The sequence below is a fragment of the Stegodyphus dumicola genome, chromosome 7 (genome assembly GCF_044657685.1).
Source record: "Stegodyphus dumicola isolate Sdum_Otavi_A_Nest chromosome 7, ASM4465768v1".
In the NCBI taxonomy this organism is placed as follows: Eukaryota; Metazoa; Arthropoda; class Arachnida; order Araneae; family Eresidae; genus Stegodyphus; species Stegodyphus dumicola.
Window position 1 is genome coordinate 41532823 of NC_140774.1, and position 16901 is coordinate 41549723.

Genomic DNA, 16901 nt, shown 5'->3' on the forward strand with positions numbered 1-16901 from the left:
TGCAATAACATTTGCGGTATTTTGCATTGATAATTAATTTTGATGTTCAGTCTGAGATTTGTTTATGAACACTTAAGAGTTTTACTGTGCTTTCTAAGCAGAATATTTCTCAGTTCCGTTGGTTTTTATATGATGCACATATCGAAATGTCAAAATCATTTATTTAGCCTAAATTTAAATCTAAAGAACGGCTACAGTCTCCCCCACTCCTCTTTTTTTAGTTACTATCCGGAATATTCGGGAATTTCCGAGTATGCGGGTTAGTTAAGCTTTTACTGTTAAAGGATGACTGCATGAAGCAATTTCCCGTCTTCTGATTTCAGAAATGTCCTCTTTTTTACTTAAATTACGTTGTTTGGGATATATGTTAAGGGAAAACTGTTATGGAATGAAAATTTAGAAAATGTTCAGAATTTTGATTGAAGTTAAATTATTTAAATATTAATATGAGTGAAAAAATAAATTGTATTTATTATTAGGTGGCAAACGAATACAATTAATATGGCTTATTATTAATTTTCTATATTTTCAACTGAAATATCATCATTAAATTTTGTAATATAGTTTAGTTCTGCATAGTTTTTTTTCTCTCATTGTAAACTAATTCTGTAAATTGAACTGTCATTTAAAATTTAAAAAAAAAAAGTAAATTGTTTTCCATTGTTGAGGTAATGCTCATTCTCGTAATAAATATTGCATTGCTCATATTTTAAATTACAAGTCTAATTTTTCTTTTAAGGTTATGCAGTTGTGTATAATGTAATTAGACAGGTGCTTATTTTTTCCTTAAAATGTGCTTGAAAAGTACTTATAGGTGCTTATTTTTTTAACTAAAATGTGGCTATGAACCCTGTAGTAAATTCAGAAATTCTGTTTCCGAATGCTAGGTTTAACCCTCTGACTGCTCAGTTTGTGGACCAAAACCGCTTCAAAAATTGTGTTCTCTCTCTTTCTTTTTCTTTTTCTTTTTTTTTTTTTCATATTTTGAATCTATATATATTGGAGAATTGAAAAATGCATTTTTACTTTCTAGAAAATATTTTGTACGTAGATTTTTATCATGAGAAACTAAGTTGCCAGGAAAACCAATTTCAGATGTTATCACCAAAAAAATATTTTTTGAAATAAATTTAAGTCGAATTACAGTTAATTTCTATTTATTGCATAATATAAAAAAGTAAAATTTAAGAAAATATAAAGCGCTGAGGGGAAAATACCTTAGAAATGCAGTTTAGTCTGATAGAGTTCATAACAGGGTTCAAGGCAAAGTCCAACTTCACAGTTTTTGCACCAGATTCAATAAATCTAATTAATAATCAATCTAATTATTAATCTAATTAATAATTCAATAATTTAATTAAATAATCAAGATAATCGCTGAATGTTTTCTAGCAGCAATTTATGTAAGAAAAGGCGGCAAAAAGTGAAGTTTGAGCGCTAATACCACCTGTCTTCAAATGCCGCAATTCAGTGGAGAACCAACAATATCTGTTGGCCAAAATGTAAACTAAATGCCTAATACTGTATATAATTTATTTCAATGCTTAAATGGGGAAAAATCAGGATGCGCTCCTCAATAAAGGAAGAAAAACATATGCCTGCGGAAATCACGGGATAAGCAAATTTTGCTACATTTGAGTTGCCCGTGGAAATCGTGGGATGATCAGCCAGAGGGTTAAAAGCAGAAATCAAAGCAGTGCTTAGATTTGTCCAGTTGTTGATGTCGGTATCTTCCAACATGGAAATACTTAGCCTCGCATTTTAATGACTGTCAAAGATTTACAGAATGTAGCTGTTTTGTCTTGCTTCCTTGTATTTTCGTCTCTCCAGGTCAATTTCAAAACTATCTGAACAGCCTGAAGTTCACTTCTTTGAAAACTGGCAAACAGCACATTGATAACTTCTTTGTGAATAAATGTAATAACTTATCTAAAAACAGAAATTTCTAGTTGTCCAAGAGATGGCCAAAAGTCACAGAGCAAAGTAGTGCTTATGTAATTTAACAAAATTTTCTTATATATTTTTTGTACTGCTTTATTAATATTTACCACCAAAAATTGCTGAAGTTTTTAGCTACCCAATATTATTTTGTTCAGAAGAGGGAATTTAAAAATGCATATGACCTGAATGTAAAGTTATTTTCTGATGCGTAACATTAAAATTTTCTAAAAGAAGTCAGAAATATGATGAATGGCAATTTAATTGATAATAATAGCATTTTTCGTTGGTTAACCTTTGACGCGCGCAATATTGTTTTTATAATTTTTTTAACTAAAACTCTAGAAATTGAATATTATAATCCTAGAGACAAATAATGTGTGAATTTAAAAAAATCTACTCTTGCCCATTGTTTTGTGGGTGGTGGTCGCACTGTGAAACCACCACGCGTCTAGTACTTTGAAGCTTGCTAGGTAGTGGGGGAGGGAACTTATCTTTTTCCGTGCACGTTTCCAATAAATGACGAAATTTACGAATTTAAAAAAAAAAATGCATGCAAGAATTGCAATATATATATATATATATATATATATATATATTTTACAAATTAAATCGTCAGAAAAAATTAAAAAATAAACATTGATGTAATTTTTCTATGGCAGTGAAAGTATAATTACCTACATAATAAGGATGTTTGGCTACATGGATTAAAAAACTCAGTAAAATAAGGATTAAAAAAAAATTTTTGTTGTTGTTGTTGTTTTGTTTTTAAAATTTCAAAGAACAAATATTTTTTGTGACGCTGTTCAAAGCATGTTTTGTCATTTTGGTACATGCATAGACCCACACTGCATATTTCGCACATGTATCTTCTTCTATGATGTTTCTTCCTTGTGCTACAAAATGTACACTGATTGGATCTAAATTTCACTAGTATATGTCCAGCGTTATTTAGTTTTTTTTTCATCTGGCACATGAAATTTGCGGTTTTTTATGTTAATGTGGGGGGGGGGCTTCGTCTTTTTGGCTTTGGTATGGATCATTCGTTTCCCATTCATACGTATTTATTCGTATTTCGTCTCAAAATATTCAGAAAATATTTTAAATTTAAATAAAACTTTATGCGATTTCTATTTATAATTACAGCAGAGTATATTTACATTAACTTTAAACCGCAGGAGATAATTTATAAAATCACAATACTAGCTTGTGGAGCAAGAAAAGAGAGAGGTTGATGTCAGAGAAAAGTCTCTGGAAAGGAAAGACCTTTTTTACTGGGGGTAGGTGCATGTATTGTTTAGTAATAAAATAACTCTGTGATTTCAAAACCCCTTATTTCAAGTTAATTTATTGGAAAATCACTTCAAAATTACCTGAAATACTGGCTACTGAAAATTCAATTGATAAGCTCTTTCTGATATTTAATCTGTTCGAAGAAATTGTTATGAATAATACTGCTGAGCAAAATGTTAATGTCTAAGTGTTATGTTGTGGCGGGATTATTAGTGATCTTACGTAATATTCTTTATTGGAAAATTTATATAGGCCGTAACCTCAGAAAGAAATGAGAAATGTATACATGAGTTATGCGACTAATGGCTTTGTGGCGGAAATTGATGGTATAAGATTGATATAAAAATTAAATAGGATAATATTTATATGTTTACCCTTGCTGAGCTTTAGTATGTCTGTAATGCATATTTCTAATAACTCATTCTACCTGTAGGCTGTGTTGTGGAATTCCATTTCCTACTTGTTACCTTTTATCTCTTCATTTCTGTTGCTAGTGTTTTATAGTTATTCTACTCTATCTTTAAATTACTTGTAATTCACCAAATGCTTACACTGATCCTTTTTGCACCTAACATGTTCTCTTGCAGCATGCCACCAGCTCGTCAGGTGCTTGACACTCTCACCATAAAAAATTACTCACTCACTGCTTATGTTTTTTGGCATTTTTATGTATCTTTTTTCAAATTCAACCACCACTGACTCGTTAGAAGTCTACTTTCAACTTCTGCCTTGTCAACATTAAAAGATACACCAGAGTTCGATCTGGGGTAGGGCCTTCGGCCCAGGCACCCTGGCGCTAGCGCCGTTCCACCGTGAGTTGAGTTGAAAACCCCTTATCTATATCCGGGTAAAAATAAACATTCCTATTTGAGAAGCAAGCAAGCGCCATTGTGAGGAGCAGTGGTTTCAAAGCGCGACCCCCGAGCGTCCAGAGCATTGACAATTGACACAATGCTCTAGTTTTTTATTGTTTATGATAGAAATCATGATGTGCGATAAATAACTTTTGAAATTTAAAGTTGTTTATGTTAATAAAAGGAAGTTATTTTCTCTCGTTGAAAACTAATTTTAAAAGGCATCTGATTTGAAGTACTAAGACCTAAAACATATATGATTCTGTGGTCATTTTGTGTTATTTAGAGATAAAAGATCAGTAATCAATTGATTTTCACTCAAAAATTTTGGAAGGAAGAGGAGAAAAAAATTCGAAAATTGGTGGTTTCAGGGCATGACCACCGCATGTCAAAGGGTTAAAGAGTAAAATATTTCTAAATAGACTTGTCAAGGGAAGTGTCTTTCATTTTGAAAATGCTTGATGCCTTTTTACAGATGAAGAAATTTCATAAGTTGAAATGAAGTTTGAAACATAGTACAGTCAAAAGTCTTTAATCCGGACTCGTTGGGACTTCAGCGATTCCGGATTATCGATTTTTCCGGATTATAGATCATCAGTTTAAATCTGGTAAGATGGCATGCAGAAATTATAAAATTAAAAATATGAAACCATAATTTATGAAATAAAGAACAATTATGATCTAAAGGGTATCAAAATTTACAAAAAAAAGCTTAATATTTATTTGTTTACATTATTAAACATTTCTTTCAATGTAAGTTGTTTAAGTTGCTTCACATTTTATGTGATAATACTTTCTCTTTAATTCTATAATCAGACATAATTTCTTCTTTTACAAAGTTCCGCTGTTCAAGTCCTATAATTGCCGTGTTGAGAATACCGACTAATTTGTCAATCGAAATTTTTTCGTTTTCAATAACCTCTGTGTCACTTTCTTCACTATCGGAAGCGAATTATAATGACGAGGAATTTGATTTAAATCATATCAAAGACAAAGTACATCGAGATGAAATACTACATTTAGTAAGGAATTAAAAGCCAAATAAAATAAAAACATCTGCCCTGAAGATAAGGATACTGCTGACAGATCAACTTCCAATTCATCGCGCGCTGCGACGTCTACACCCCCTACCCCCGCAGAGCAGCGTGAAATTGCTAAGCAGATTTCGGAATGGTTAGAGAAACAAAGGATATACCTTTATCCACTTTTTGTTTGATGGACATCGAAACATACTTTCGCTTTGTAGATCCTTTGGCAGCTCCAGCATGGGAAATTCTGTTTGACATAATCGAAAGTTCAAGCTTACTTTTAGAAAATTGCTCTAACAATCTGCAAAAAATAATAAGCTGGATCCAATTCGAAGATTAAGGAACAAAGCAATCTGCATCATTAACTGAAATAGATAATTAGATAATTTTAGTTTAGCTTATACCGTCTGTTATACATTAAATGTGCATGTGTAAATTAAACGCGTGCACATATGCGCATGGGTAAAGGTATTATGCGTAGAAAGTTTGTAGCTTTGAGGTCTGGATTATAGATCATTCTGGGTTATGGGTGTCCGGATTAATGATTTTTGACTGTATTTGAAATTAATTTTTATTGCACTAAATTGAATTTTTAATTAATCAGTTTCCATTTAATTCCTTCTGTTTCAGCTTACTGAAGTTCATCTGCCTGCATTTAGATCTTCTTTCTAATATACTCTTATTTTTTTTAAAATTTAGATGGAGTGTCAGATACTGGATGAAAGAAAGAAAAGTATGTACATTTCATTTCTATTATTGTTATTATATTGCCAAGGAAAGTCAATAAGTACAGGGGTTGGACAAAAATATGGAAACACCTTTAAAAAAACATGTTTCTTTGCTTAATATGGTGTAGGAAACCCGTTGGCATCCAAAACAGCTTGCAGTCTTCTCGCAATGGATAAATACAGTTCCTGTATGTTTGCCAAGGGAATATTATACCATGCTTCCTGCAAAACGGTAGCAAGTTCAGATAACGATGTTCGCGGTCGATAACGAGAATGCACTTTCCGTTCCAATGTAGACCACAAAGGTTCGATAATATTCAGGTCTGGGACTGTGGTGGCCAGGGGAGTTGGGACAACTCATCCTCGTGCCCAGAAATCCAGTCCTGGACAATGTGAGCTGTGTGAACAGGGGCTTTGTCGTCTTGGAAGACACCATCACCATCGGGGAACAAAATTTGTACCATGGGATGAACTTGATCGGCCAAAATGTTCACATAAGTCTTGGCAGTCATGTGCCCTGACACAGTTATCATGGGGCTAGCAGAGAACCACGATATGGCTGCCCAAACCATAACAGAACCCCCGCCATGTTTCACTCTTGGCAACAAGCAGTCTGTATTATAGGCTTGAGATGGCGTTCTCCAGACGTAAATTCGGCCAGAAATGGGAAACAATGTGAAAGAAGACTCGTCGAACCATATTACTCGCTTCCACTGCTCTATAGTCCAGGCTTTATGACTTAAACACCACTTTTCCTGTTACGGGCATTAGCATCACTGATGAGTGGCTTCTCAATTGCAGCACGGCCAGCAATTCCCTGTTTATGAAGCTCCCTTCTAATTGTTTTGGTACTCGCAGGGTTCGGTAACACAACATGCCATGGCCTTCTTATTTTTGTCACAATTGCCCTTAATGATCGTCTGTCACGATCACTCAGGACACACTTTCGTCCGCGCTGTGATTTAGCAGATGATGTTTTTCCGCTTTTCAAATATGCGGAATAAATCTTCGATACAGTACCTCTTGAAACACTAAATACCTCGGCTACCTTGCTTACGGAAGCACCTACCATACGTGCTCCAACAATTTGCCCACGTTCGAAGTCTGTTAACTCTGACATAATGCAATGACAACCTCACATAACAGTACTCCGACAAAAACTGAACTGTTTAGCACATTTACGAAGTTGTATAGTTGGCGTCAGTAGTCAAAAACGCCAGCGCCACCTACATATTTCATTAAAATCAATCTTTCTTTTCAAACATGCATTTCACAAGGTGTTTCCATATTTTTGTCCATCCATTGTAAGTCACAAAAGGCAAGTACACAGTAGCTTATTGCAATACTCATCTGAAAACTAATTCTGTTTCTCACCATGATTCCTATAATTATTTATACACTTGTCCTGTCATTTTATTAGTGTTTCAACGCTAGCTGCATAAAATTCCATGGGTTGCTGTATTATCCACATCTTAAACAATATTTTCATCTGCCTGCAAGATATATTTTTTAGTGGAACCAAATAGGTAGTAATTGCTTGAGGCAGGCACTAAAGGTCCATTTATCCAGGCTGTAACGTTGACGCTAAAGAAGTTGCCAACCAAAATTTTTGTATTCTGTGTTAAGTGAGCTATATGAGGTCTTGAATTATCATGGTGCATCAATATTTGTCTAGTCCAGTATTTCTCAAAATTGTTTTGGTTACCCCTCTTCTTCCCACATGTGGAAAATTCTTAATACCACAGAAATGCAAGTAATGTGGAATCATGTCTGTATTTGTTGCAAAAAAATAAAAAAATAAAGTGAAGTTGGTTATTCGTGTATTAATGAAATTAACAACAAAGTCACTACCTATAAAAAATAAAATAAAATAAATTTAACCCTTTAATAGATCAAAAAAATTCAGGAAGTGAATTTTTGTCCGTGCTGTCAAAATTTTAATTTCAGCTATTCTCTCCCCCCCCCAATGCCAAATTTGGAGATTCTTCTAAGGTGCACGGAAAATGGGTCCAGAAAATTCAGATATACACTCTTGCAAAAAAATTGAAGCACCATGAAGGAAGTTGTTGTTTTTCATAAATTGACTATAGCTCATACACAGATAATAAAATGATTAAAAAATCACGGCTCACAATCACCCATTCAGTGTTCAAATTAGTAGCTGGTCGAACTGCCCTCGTTGAGGTAAGGAGTTTTAGAGGTTTCTAATGTCATCCTGCAACACATTCTGCCAGGCATTCATCAGTTATCGCTCCAGATCTGCGATATTTTGTGGTGCCTGAATCTGGCGGCCTACTATATCCCAGACATGCTCAATTGGTGAAAGGTCTGGTGACCTTGCTGTCCAAAGAAGAGTATCAACCGCTCGGAGACAGTCCAGAGTTATGCGAGTGGCATTATCTTGTTGGAAAATGGCCCCAGAATGACGTGCCATGAAGGGTAATGCAGCCAGCCGCAGGATGGTGTCAACATATAGTTGAGCTCTTAAAGATGTACGGAGGATGACTAAAGTTGACCTGCTGTTGTAAGAAATACTGCTCCACACCATCACACCAGGGTTTATGGCTGTATGCCTTTGTAAAACAAAGGCTAATTGGGACTGCTGGCCCCGTCCTCTCCAGATGCAAACACGGTGGTCATCTGCTTCAAGAATGAAGCGGGATTCATCACTGAACCCTAAATGCTTCCAGTCTGATGGCAGCTATGATGATAGGCTGCAGCGCCACTCCAGACGACTACACCGATGTTGTGTGGTCAAAAGCAAACGTCTTAAAATCCTCTGTGAACGTAAACCCCGACTCAGACAAGCACCATGAAATGGTGAACATTACCATGGAAAGTATAGACATGGCTGTAGTGCATTGAATAGTTGACAATCATACCGTTGGCCTTCCAGAGCCTTTTCTTTGTTGAAATTTTTTTTGTAGCAACCATTTCTGCCAACATCATTGCACAGCAGTGTCTGTATGCTGCAGGTGGTGGCCTATTGCTTGATATGACCACCCAGCTTCACGCAAGCCTACAATGCAACCACATTCGAAGTCGTTTAGTTGTCTGTATGGTCTCGATATCATCATAATGACATCTTTAGTTGCTCCTTTATGGAATTACAATGGCCGCAACAAAAAAAGATAAATTTTCCCCATCTGTTACTGGTTTTATACTTTGCGAATTGCGCACTAGAAATGCTTGCTATTGATGCAAAAGCAAAGTTTAAAGTTGTAAAAACATTTAGCAGAATTAGCAATAGAAGCTCTCTAAGGTTATATACTGTGCAGACATTGAAGACAAAAGTTTTAAACTTAACCAATTTATTAACAATATATATATAAATAAAAACACAATGAATAAATTTAATGAATATCAGAAACTTAAAGAGTGTAACATAACCATTATCAAAAATTACACTTAGTTGATCAATCATTAACCCCAAGGGTTTTTCGTTTAAGGAATATTACACTATTAATGGTACAGTAAATATATTACCTGATCTTTAAATGCTGGCATTCAATACGCGAAAAACATATCGCAGAACAGAAACTTGCGGTTATTATGAAATTCACTTCACTATAAATAAGTCCATGCTTTTTGGCCAAGAATGCACCTGAAAAATTTGAGTGCACTTGCACTGGCTAAAGCCGCTCACTGTAGAGTTACACACAAGAAATCACAGCTTAGAAAAACATCGCCGCTAATCCTGAATAACACTTGTATTTAAAGATGCCGCCTTCATGAAAACAATATGCCCACTACAGTTGCTCACTGGAAATCACAGGTTGGAATCTATTGCTGCTGAACCGTAGAAACAAGATGCCGTCCACAGCAGTCGCTCACATCGTAGCCTCTTTTGAGAATCCAGAAAAAGTCATCTTTGGAACGGAATCACGGCACTTATCGCTGGCTGGCATGCATTGCAATATCGTCTTCCAATGGGGGCTGGAACGGCACACCAAGAAAGTCTAACATGTTACAAAACAATACAAAGACATAAGTATGATCATACATTCAATACATTTACGCAGGGCCCTGGTCAATCACACAGCATTCATTCTGTACAATTTTTACATTATCTAATACACATCATAATATGACTTACAACATATTATTTTCAATGATACAGTTGAAACGTCTAAACAAAACTCGTAATTTACAGTTAAATATACAAAAAAACAAATTTCACAAGAAAATTGCTCCACAAAATCTTATTAAGTTATGTTTAGTCAGTGATTTTGTCATGGGATCAGCCAGATTATCTTTGCTTGGAACATATTTTAGATCAAAAATTTTCCTCTTCAGTAGATCACGAATGAAGAATAACTTTACATCTATATGTTTCGTCCTTGAGTTTTCAATTGGTGATTTTGTAAAACTTATAGCAGCCATGTTATTCGCAAACAATATAGGTTTCGAAACATAGTTATTTGCAATCGTAAACTGAATGCATTCATCCAAAATGTTTTTAAACCAAACCAGTTCTTTTGCTGATTCAGTCATGGAAGTAAATTCAGCCTCCATAGTAGACAAACTCACTCCCCTTTCTTTAAAAGTATGCCAAGATGCAGGTGATTCTCCCAAAAAAGCTATTTGTCCACTAATAGACACCATATCATCCCTGCTTGAAGCAAAATCCGAATCTGAATATATTCAGCTTCAGTTCCTTGCATACCAGTTTAAGTTTGTGATATCTGCCCAAAAGTTTAAGTAGTCCTTCCGAGTGAAACTTACCAGGATTGCTTTGAAACTGAGAAAATAAATTAACAGCATAGGCTATATCCGGACGAGTACGATTGCAAAGAAACGAGAGGCATCCTAAAAACATTTCTGTAAGGATAATTCATCATCTCAGTCGTTTCTTCTTGTGTACTGGGACTCTGAGACTTTGAGTATTTCACACCTTTAAGAATTGGAAGGGAAGTAATTTGTATTTTAAAAGACTTGAATCGATTAACTATGTCTTCTATATATAATTGCTGATGAATCAGGACACTATTATTCTCATATTCAAATTCCACACCCAAGAGCTTTTTTGTTTTACCCAAAATTTTCAAATCAAAATGTGAATTCAGGATTTTTAATATCCTTTTAGCCTGAACTTCACTCTTTCCGAACACAACAATATCATCAACATAAACCAACAGAATGATAAAATCTTTAAATCGATAGACACAATTACACCACTCAAACTTGATAAACCCTAGGTTACATAGTGTTCTATCTAACTCGTAGTACCATAATCGTCCACTCTGATGCAGACCATGCAAGGCTCTATCTAAACGGCACACAAAAGTTTCTTTATCTTGCTCTACAAAACCCTGAGGTTGGGACATGTAAATTTCCTCAGATAAAGGAGCGTAGAGATAGGCACTTTTTACGTCGCATTGTATATTTGCCCATCCAAGGTGTGCAATTAGGAGAGAGAAAAGGAGCCTTTTTACTGAAAAGTTGACTACAGGTGAGTAGGTTTCGTCATAGGTATCGTATTTAATTTGTCGATAACCCTGAGCCACTAAACGAGCAGTGTTTCCAAATTTGTCATGTTTAATGTTGAAAGTCCACCTGCAACCTAGTAGAGTCTTGTCTTTAGGAAGTGGAACAAGATGCCATACCTTATGCTTTCGCATGTTGGCCATTTCCTCTTCCATTGCCTCTATCCATTTGTGCTTTTTTGTGGACTTCATTGCCTGGTTATAAGTGTTTGGAATTGAAACCTCTAGTCAGCTGTCTTGGGTATACGACATTGAACGAGTGCCAGTTGGGTCAATTTCACCATTATAAGTATTGCTTCCCTTGAAATTAAACAAGGTAGGATCATACTGAATATTATGCTCAGTGCAATACTTTTCTACATCATTTGGTGATCGTAGTCTTTGATTAGACCCATTCTCAAAATAGTACACATCCGTACAAGTGCTCTGTGGTCTTGGAACAGGTTTACATAGCCAAGTTACCTGTCTCAATGTGGATTGAGTGTCAGTGCTAAGTATAGAAGAGGGTACACTGGTATCAATTCTTTCCTCTATTTCAGGAAGTAGCCAACTGGAGTATCAGTAGATTGGAACTCGACTCTCTCTTCAGATTCCAAATCAGGAAGGGTGCCCAGTGCAGCTCCACTGCAACTTCTCTGCATTCCAACAACAAAAGCAGCATTTAGGGTTTCTACTACTTTTTGTTCATTTTCCAACCAAATCTTGTACCCTTTTGTTCGTACACTGTATCCAATCAATCGGCCCTTCGTTGCCTTTGGATCAAGCTTAGAATTTCTTTTAGCTTTTGAAATTCCCACATAGGCAATCATTCCAAATGCCTTAAGGTGACGCACTGATGGTTTCCGCTTTGTATACAATTCAAATGGGGTTCTATCTTGAACTTTATGAAAAATTCTATTAAATGAATATGCAAAATACATCACTGCATCTGACCAAAATTCAAGACTCATACCACTATCATGTAAAATTGTGCGTACATTGTTGATAGCCGTCTGATTGAATGTCTCACAAACTCCATTTTTTTCTGTAGTATATATATCCGTAAATTCGTGCTTTACTCCATTTTTATTGCAACATCCACTGAATTATTTGTTGTCATATTCTCGTCCATTGTCAGTTCTAAAGTATTTCAGCTTAAGATTCAGTGATCTTTTATCACGTGCTATATGCCTTTCAAATACTTCAAATACCTGGCTTTTCTCTACAATGTGGTACACTACCACATAACGAGAATATTCGTCAATAAAGGAAACGAAATAATGTTCACTATTCCTACCTGGAATGTTAATAGGTCCCCCCATACATCAGAAAGAAACCTTTCAAGCAGTCTCTTCACTTGAATACCTTCTAAAGGTCTATAGGAGATTTGTCTTTGCTTATTGATTTGGCAATGTTCACAAAACAAATTAGGTGAGTTCTTTAACACAGGAAGACCTCGAACTGAATGTCTCTTACTAGTCCTGACAATAGCACCATAATTTATATGACCAAATCAACCATGCCATAATTCACTATTGTTATACTGAACTACGGATGCTTCAAATTTCACAGATTTGCCCCCCTTTTTCACTATTTTCGGGAATACATGATAGTTACTTCCTATCAACTTACCCTTGAAAATAGTTTCATTTTCATCATTAGTAATTTTAATTTGCCCATTTTTACCATAAAATCTTGCTCCGTTGATATCCATCTTAGGTCCAGATATTAAATTTCGTCTCAGTTCAGGTGAATATAAAACATCTTTAACCCTTTCACGACGATTTTTTTTTTTTTTTTTTTTTTTTTACAACAGAACAATTTTGATAACATAAACTATGAGTAGGGCACTCTAGAATGCTAAAAATTAAGATGTTGTATTTTTAGAAAAATTTGAACACTGATTTAGGACCGGGACATATATGTCCCATCAGTCCTGACCGCTGGGACATATGTGTCCCAGTAGTCTTCAATGAGTAATTTTGTAAAGAAAAACCAAAGATTTTCTAGTAATAAAAATTTAATTACGAATGGTATGGTTTGAAACAATCAATGCACAATGCGACATTACACATCATGCATATTATTTTAGTGCGCGATTCCTTCTTTTGTTGTGCACATCTACGGCACCGCCGTCATGTTTTTGTTGTTACTGGCAGATGGTCACCAACATTGAGTAAGCTTCGTGATGTTTTGGATGGGCGTCCAGTTCCTCTACGGTGTTGATACTGTGCATTGAGCTTTCCGGATGCCATCAAGGCTTCTGCAAGAGGTACAACGAAATCAAGAAGTGGGGTTTTTCGATGTTTGAGTTCGCAGTACGCAATCCATGAGTTGACCACTGCGCTCATCAATAGGCGAAAAAATACTTTTTTCCACCACTTGCAAGATTTTCGATCTAATTCATAGACATTTGCCATTTGATCTGCAAGGTCTACACCTCCCATGATTTTGTTGTAGAATTCAATTGCCACAAGGCACTCAAATTCTTCTTTGCTTCCATCTTTCATGGTGCGATTTACTTTAGTGTATTTAGCTCCGTGGCAATTACTTAGCATCATCACTTCCTTTGAATCAAGCTACCTCACACACAATGTTCCATTTTTAGTTACGAGAAACTCAGCCTCACCCCTTTTGCTTAGTTTTGTTGCAAAATTAGGAACATCTTTGCGTGTCTTGATGCATGTGCCAACAGCAGGAAATTTCAGGGTTTCCATCATGTGCACACTTGTAAAAAATCGGTCAAACGCAAGCATCACGTCTTTACCTCGGATTGTCTCCGTTAGCTTTGATACTACCCGTTCCCCAAGTGTGCCTTGAACTTCACCGTTTCTTTTCCGGAATAAATGCTCATGTCATAATACATATCCTGTTTTTGAATCACATCGCTGCCAAATTTTTATCTCTCTTTTCACAGGTTTAATTGGCATATATTGTTTGAGGGATGAACGTCCCTTGAATTTTGTCATTGATTCATTAATAGCTTGATATGAGCTTTCGCTTCAGCACTGTTTGAAGGTTTGTTTCAGGCACGAAACAACCTCGTCAGTATAATATGTTTTACTTGCATTTTCTGGCTTTTCTGGTGCAGCAAATATAGTTTCGACAGCAACGTTTTACATCTGTCTCTTGAAATAGCATTTTTTATTGCTACGTTTCCCAAAGAAGGATTAGATGACCAATAATGAGAGAATTTGAGCACCCTATTGTAAGACATGACAAGCATGCATCCAAGGCAAGCATAATTTCAGAGGGGTGTAGGGTGAATTGTTTGTCCTAACTTTTCGAGTCGTTGGTTTGTGCATTGAGAGATCCAAATCATAAGACTTTTTGGAAATATCTTGAGAAACACGTCCAATTCGGTAGCTGAACAATTTAATTTGAATAACAAACTAGGCGATGACTCTGCTGGAATTGTCATTCGAGGTTGGAAAGTTGAATCTGTATGAAACCATAAGATTGGTTTGCTGCCTGAAGCATTAGCTGATGGTATCTCATCAACTGATGAAAGTGATGCCATATGAGTATCACTCAAAGCACTGCTGTTCTTTGTATTTTGGGGAATGGTATCATGATCGATATCCATTTCACACTCGTCTGAATCGGATGAGTAATGCAAATTGTGTGTTGGATCTTGAAAATCGGGATCATCTATTTCATCATCCAAATCAATATCTTCGTCATCTGACTCTTCTAAAATTTTTTTGATTTCTTCATTAGTAAGTCCCCGACGTCGAGTCATTTTAGATTGAATTAATATGTGCCTAAATTAAAAATAATAAGCAACTATTTCAAAAGTAACCGAAAAATATAATATCTAGAGAAATGATCCATAGGACTTTTGGGACAATGTGTTCCCACTATCCAAGACGAGAGGGACACATGTCCCGATAATAAAAATGGAAGTAAAACTTTGCCACTTACCAGTTTATTAGAGGTAATCCGCTTCGTGAGTAACTTATCTGGCCTTAGATTTATGGATAAATCAAAATTTAATCGAAAATAGGTGGTATTTTCCAAAACTAAACTATTTGCGTTCGTAGAGTATGGAATGAGCTGCTACAACACTTCAAAAACGCAGGAATTGCATTATGTATGGTAGTGCCATCTATGTTCTGTGAATGAAAATACCTTCAAAAATATTGGCAGGACTGGTGGGAAAATCTCCCATTAGTCAGAGAAGCGTTTATATCCCAAGAGTATTTTTTGAAATTTGCTTGGGACGTATGTGCCTCGTTAGGCGCGAAAGGGTTAAACAAAATAATTCTATCCCCAAATTTCATTTTAACAGTACCTTTCCCATGAATTGGAAAAGTTGCCCGATCAACAGCTACTAGCATATTCTCATTCTTCACAGGAGAAAAAGTATCGTACAATTCACGATTTTTACGAAAATGATGAGATGCAGCATTATCAAAAATCCAACTATCATCATTTTCCTCCAAGTTGTTAACATTTGATTGAGCTATAAAAAGGGACTGAGCATGGGTATTATTTTTACCTTTACAAAACTTGGGTTTTATTCCTACATTTGGATGGTGTTTTATTACTACTAGATACAGCTGAGGAAACAGAAGAAGCAGGCGAGGGTGATCTGGAAAAATTACCTTTCATTCTACAGTACTTTTGAATATGACCTGGATGGCCACATTTATGACACTTGAACCCTTTATTATGCTTAAATTTGGGTTCAAAGTGAGTACTTCGAACTTCTATAGTCTTGTTAGAATTTTCCCTATCTATCTCCCTTAAATTAAGACGTGTTTTTCTGCAAGTATTTTCAGTTCAACATTTTTAAATATGAACTTTTCATCTGGCCACCTCAAAATGTTCTAAACTACCTGATCATATTTTTCTGGAAGAAACCTAAGAAACTGAAAACATATATATGCATCTCTTACAGCCTGATTAATATCAGCCAATTGTTCAGTAATGCATTTTAATCTAGAAGAAAAGAAACTAATACTTTCATTTGGCTTTATTTTACAATGTAAGAACTCTGAAAACAAAGACATATGTCTAGATCGATAATCTGGCTGAAAGAATTTAGCAAGTGTATCCCATGCAACTACCGGATCATCTATTTCACATACGAGGGTTGGAACTTTAATAGTGGCAACTATTTATTTACAAGGAATACAAAAGTGATTCATTTCACCATGTTTTACAGTCCTTCAGTAAGTATAGTTGCCAGCATTGTGTACAACCCATTTCCAACGATGTGGAAGTCGCAGAATACCTGTAGCAGCGCCTGTTTTGTTGATAGTTTGAATGGATCGGTCTACTGCCGCAAGAATTTCAGGAACAATTTGGAAGCGAGTGCCACGAAGTGGTTCCTTCATCTTAGGAATTAAGTCATAGTCACAAGGGCTTAGATCTGGGGAGTATGGTGGATGGTAAAGCACTTCAAAGCCCCATCGCTTGAACAAATCAGTCACAGCTTGCGCTGCATGCGGCCAAGCATTGTCATGCAAAATGAGAGGAGCGTTCTTCAGAAAGTGTAGCCTTTTTTTTTTTCTCAAAGCTGGTCGGAGATTGGGCTCCAAAAATGAGCAGTAATACTGCGCAGTGACGGTATGCGTTAGGATGACATCA

At 35.7% G+C, this 16901-nt stretch overlaps 1 protein-coding gene across 3 annotated transcripts in view; it reads left to right on the forward strand.

The window, feature by feature from the left end:
* Positions 1 to 16901, forward strand: part of LOC118203117 (sentrin-specific protease 1-like) — a 183210-nt gene that overhangs the window by 46817 nt on the left and 119492 nt on the right. For 2 of the 3 annotated variants that reach the window (XM_085820114.1, XM_085820116.1), the window contains one exon: positions 5813 to 5846. The exons of the other annotated variant lie outside the window; for it this stretch is intronic. In XM_085820114.1, coding sequence (XP_085676240.1) covers positions 5813 to 5846 — 34 coding nt within the window. The remainder of the gene's footprint in view (positions 1 to 5812; positions 5847 to 16901) is intronic. 3 annotated transcript variants of the gene reach the window in all.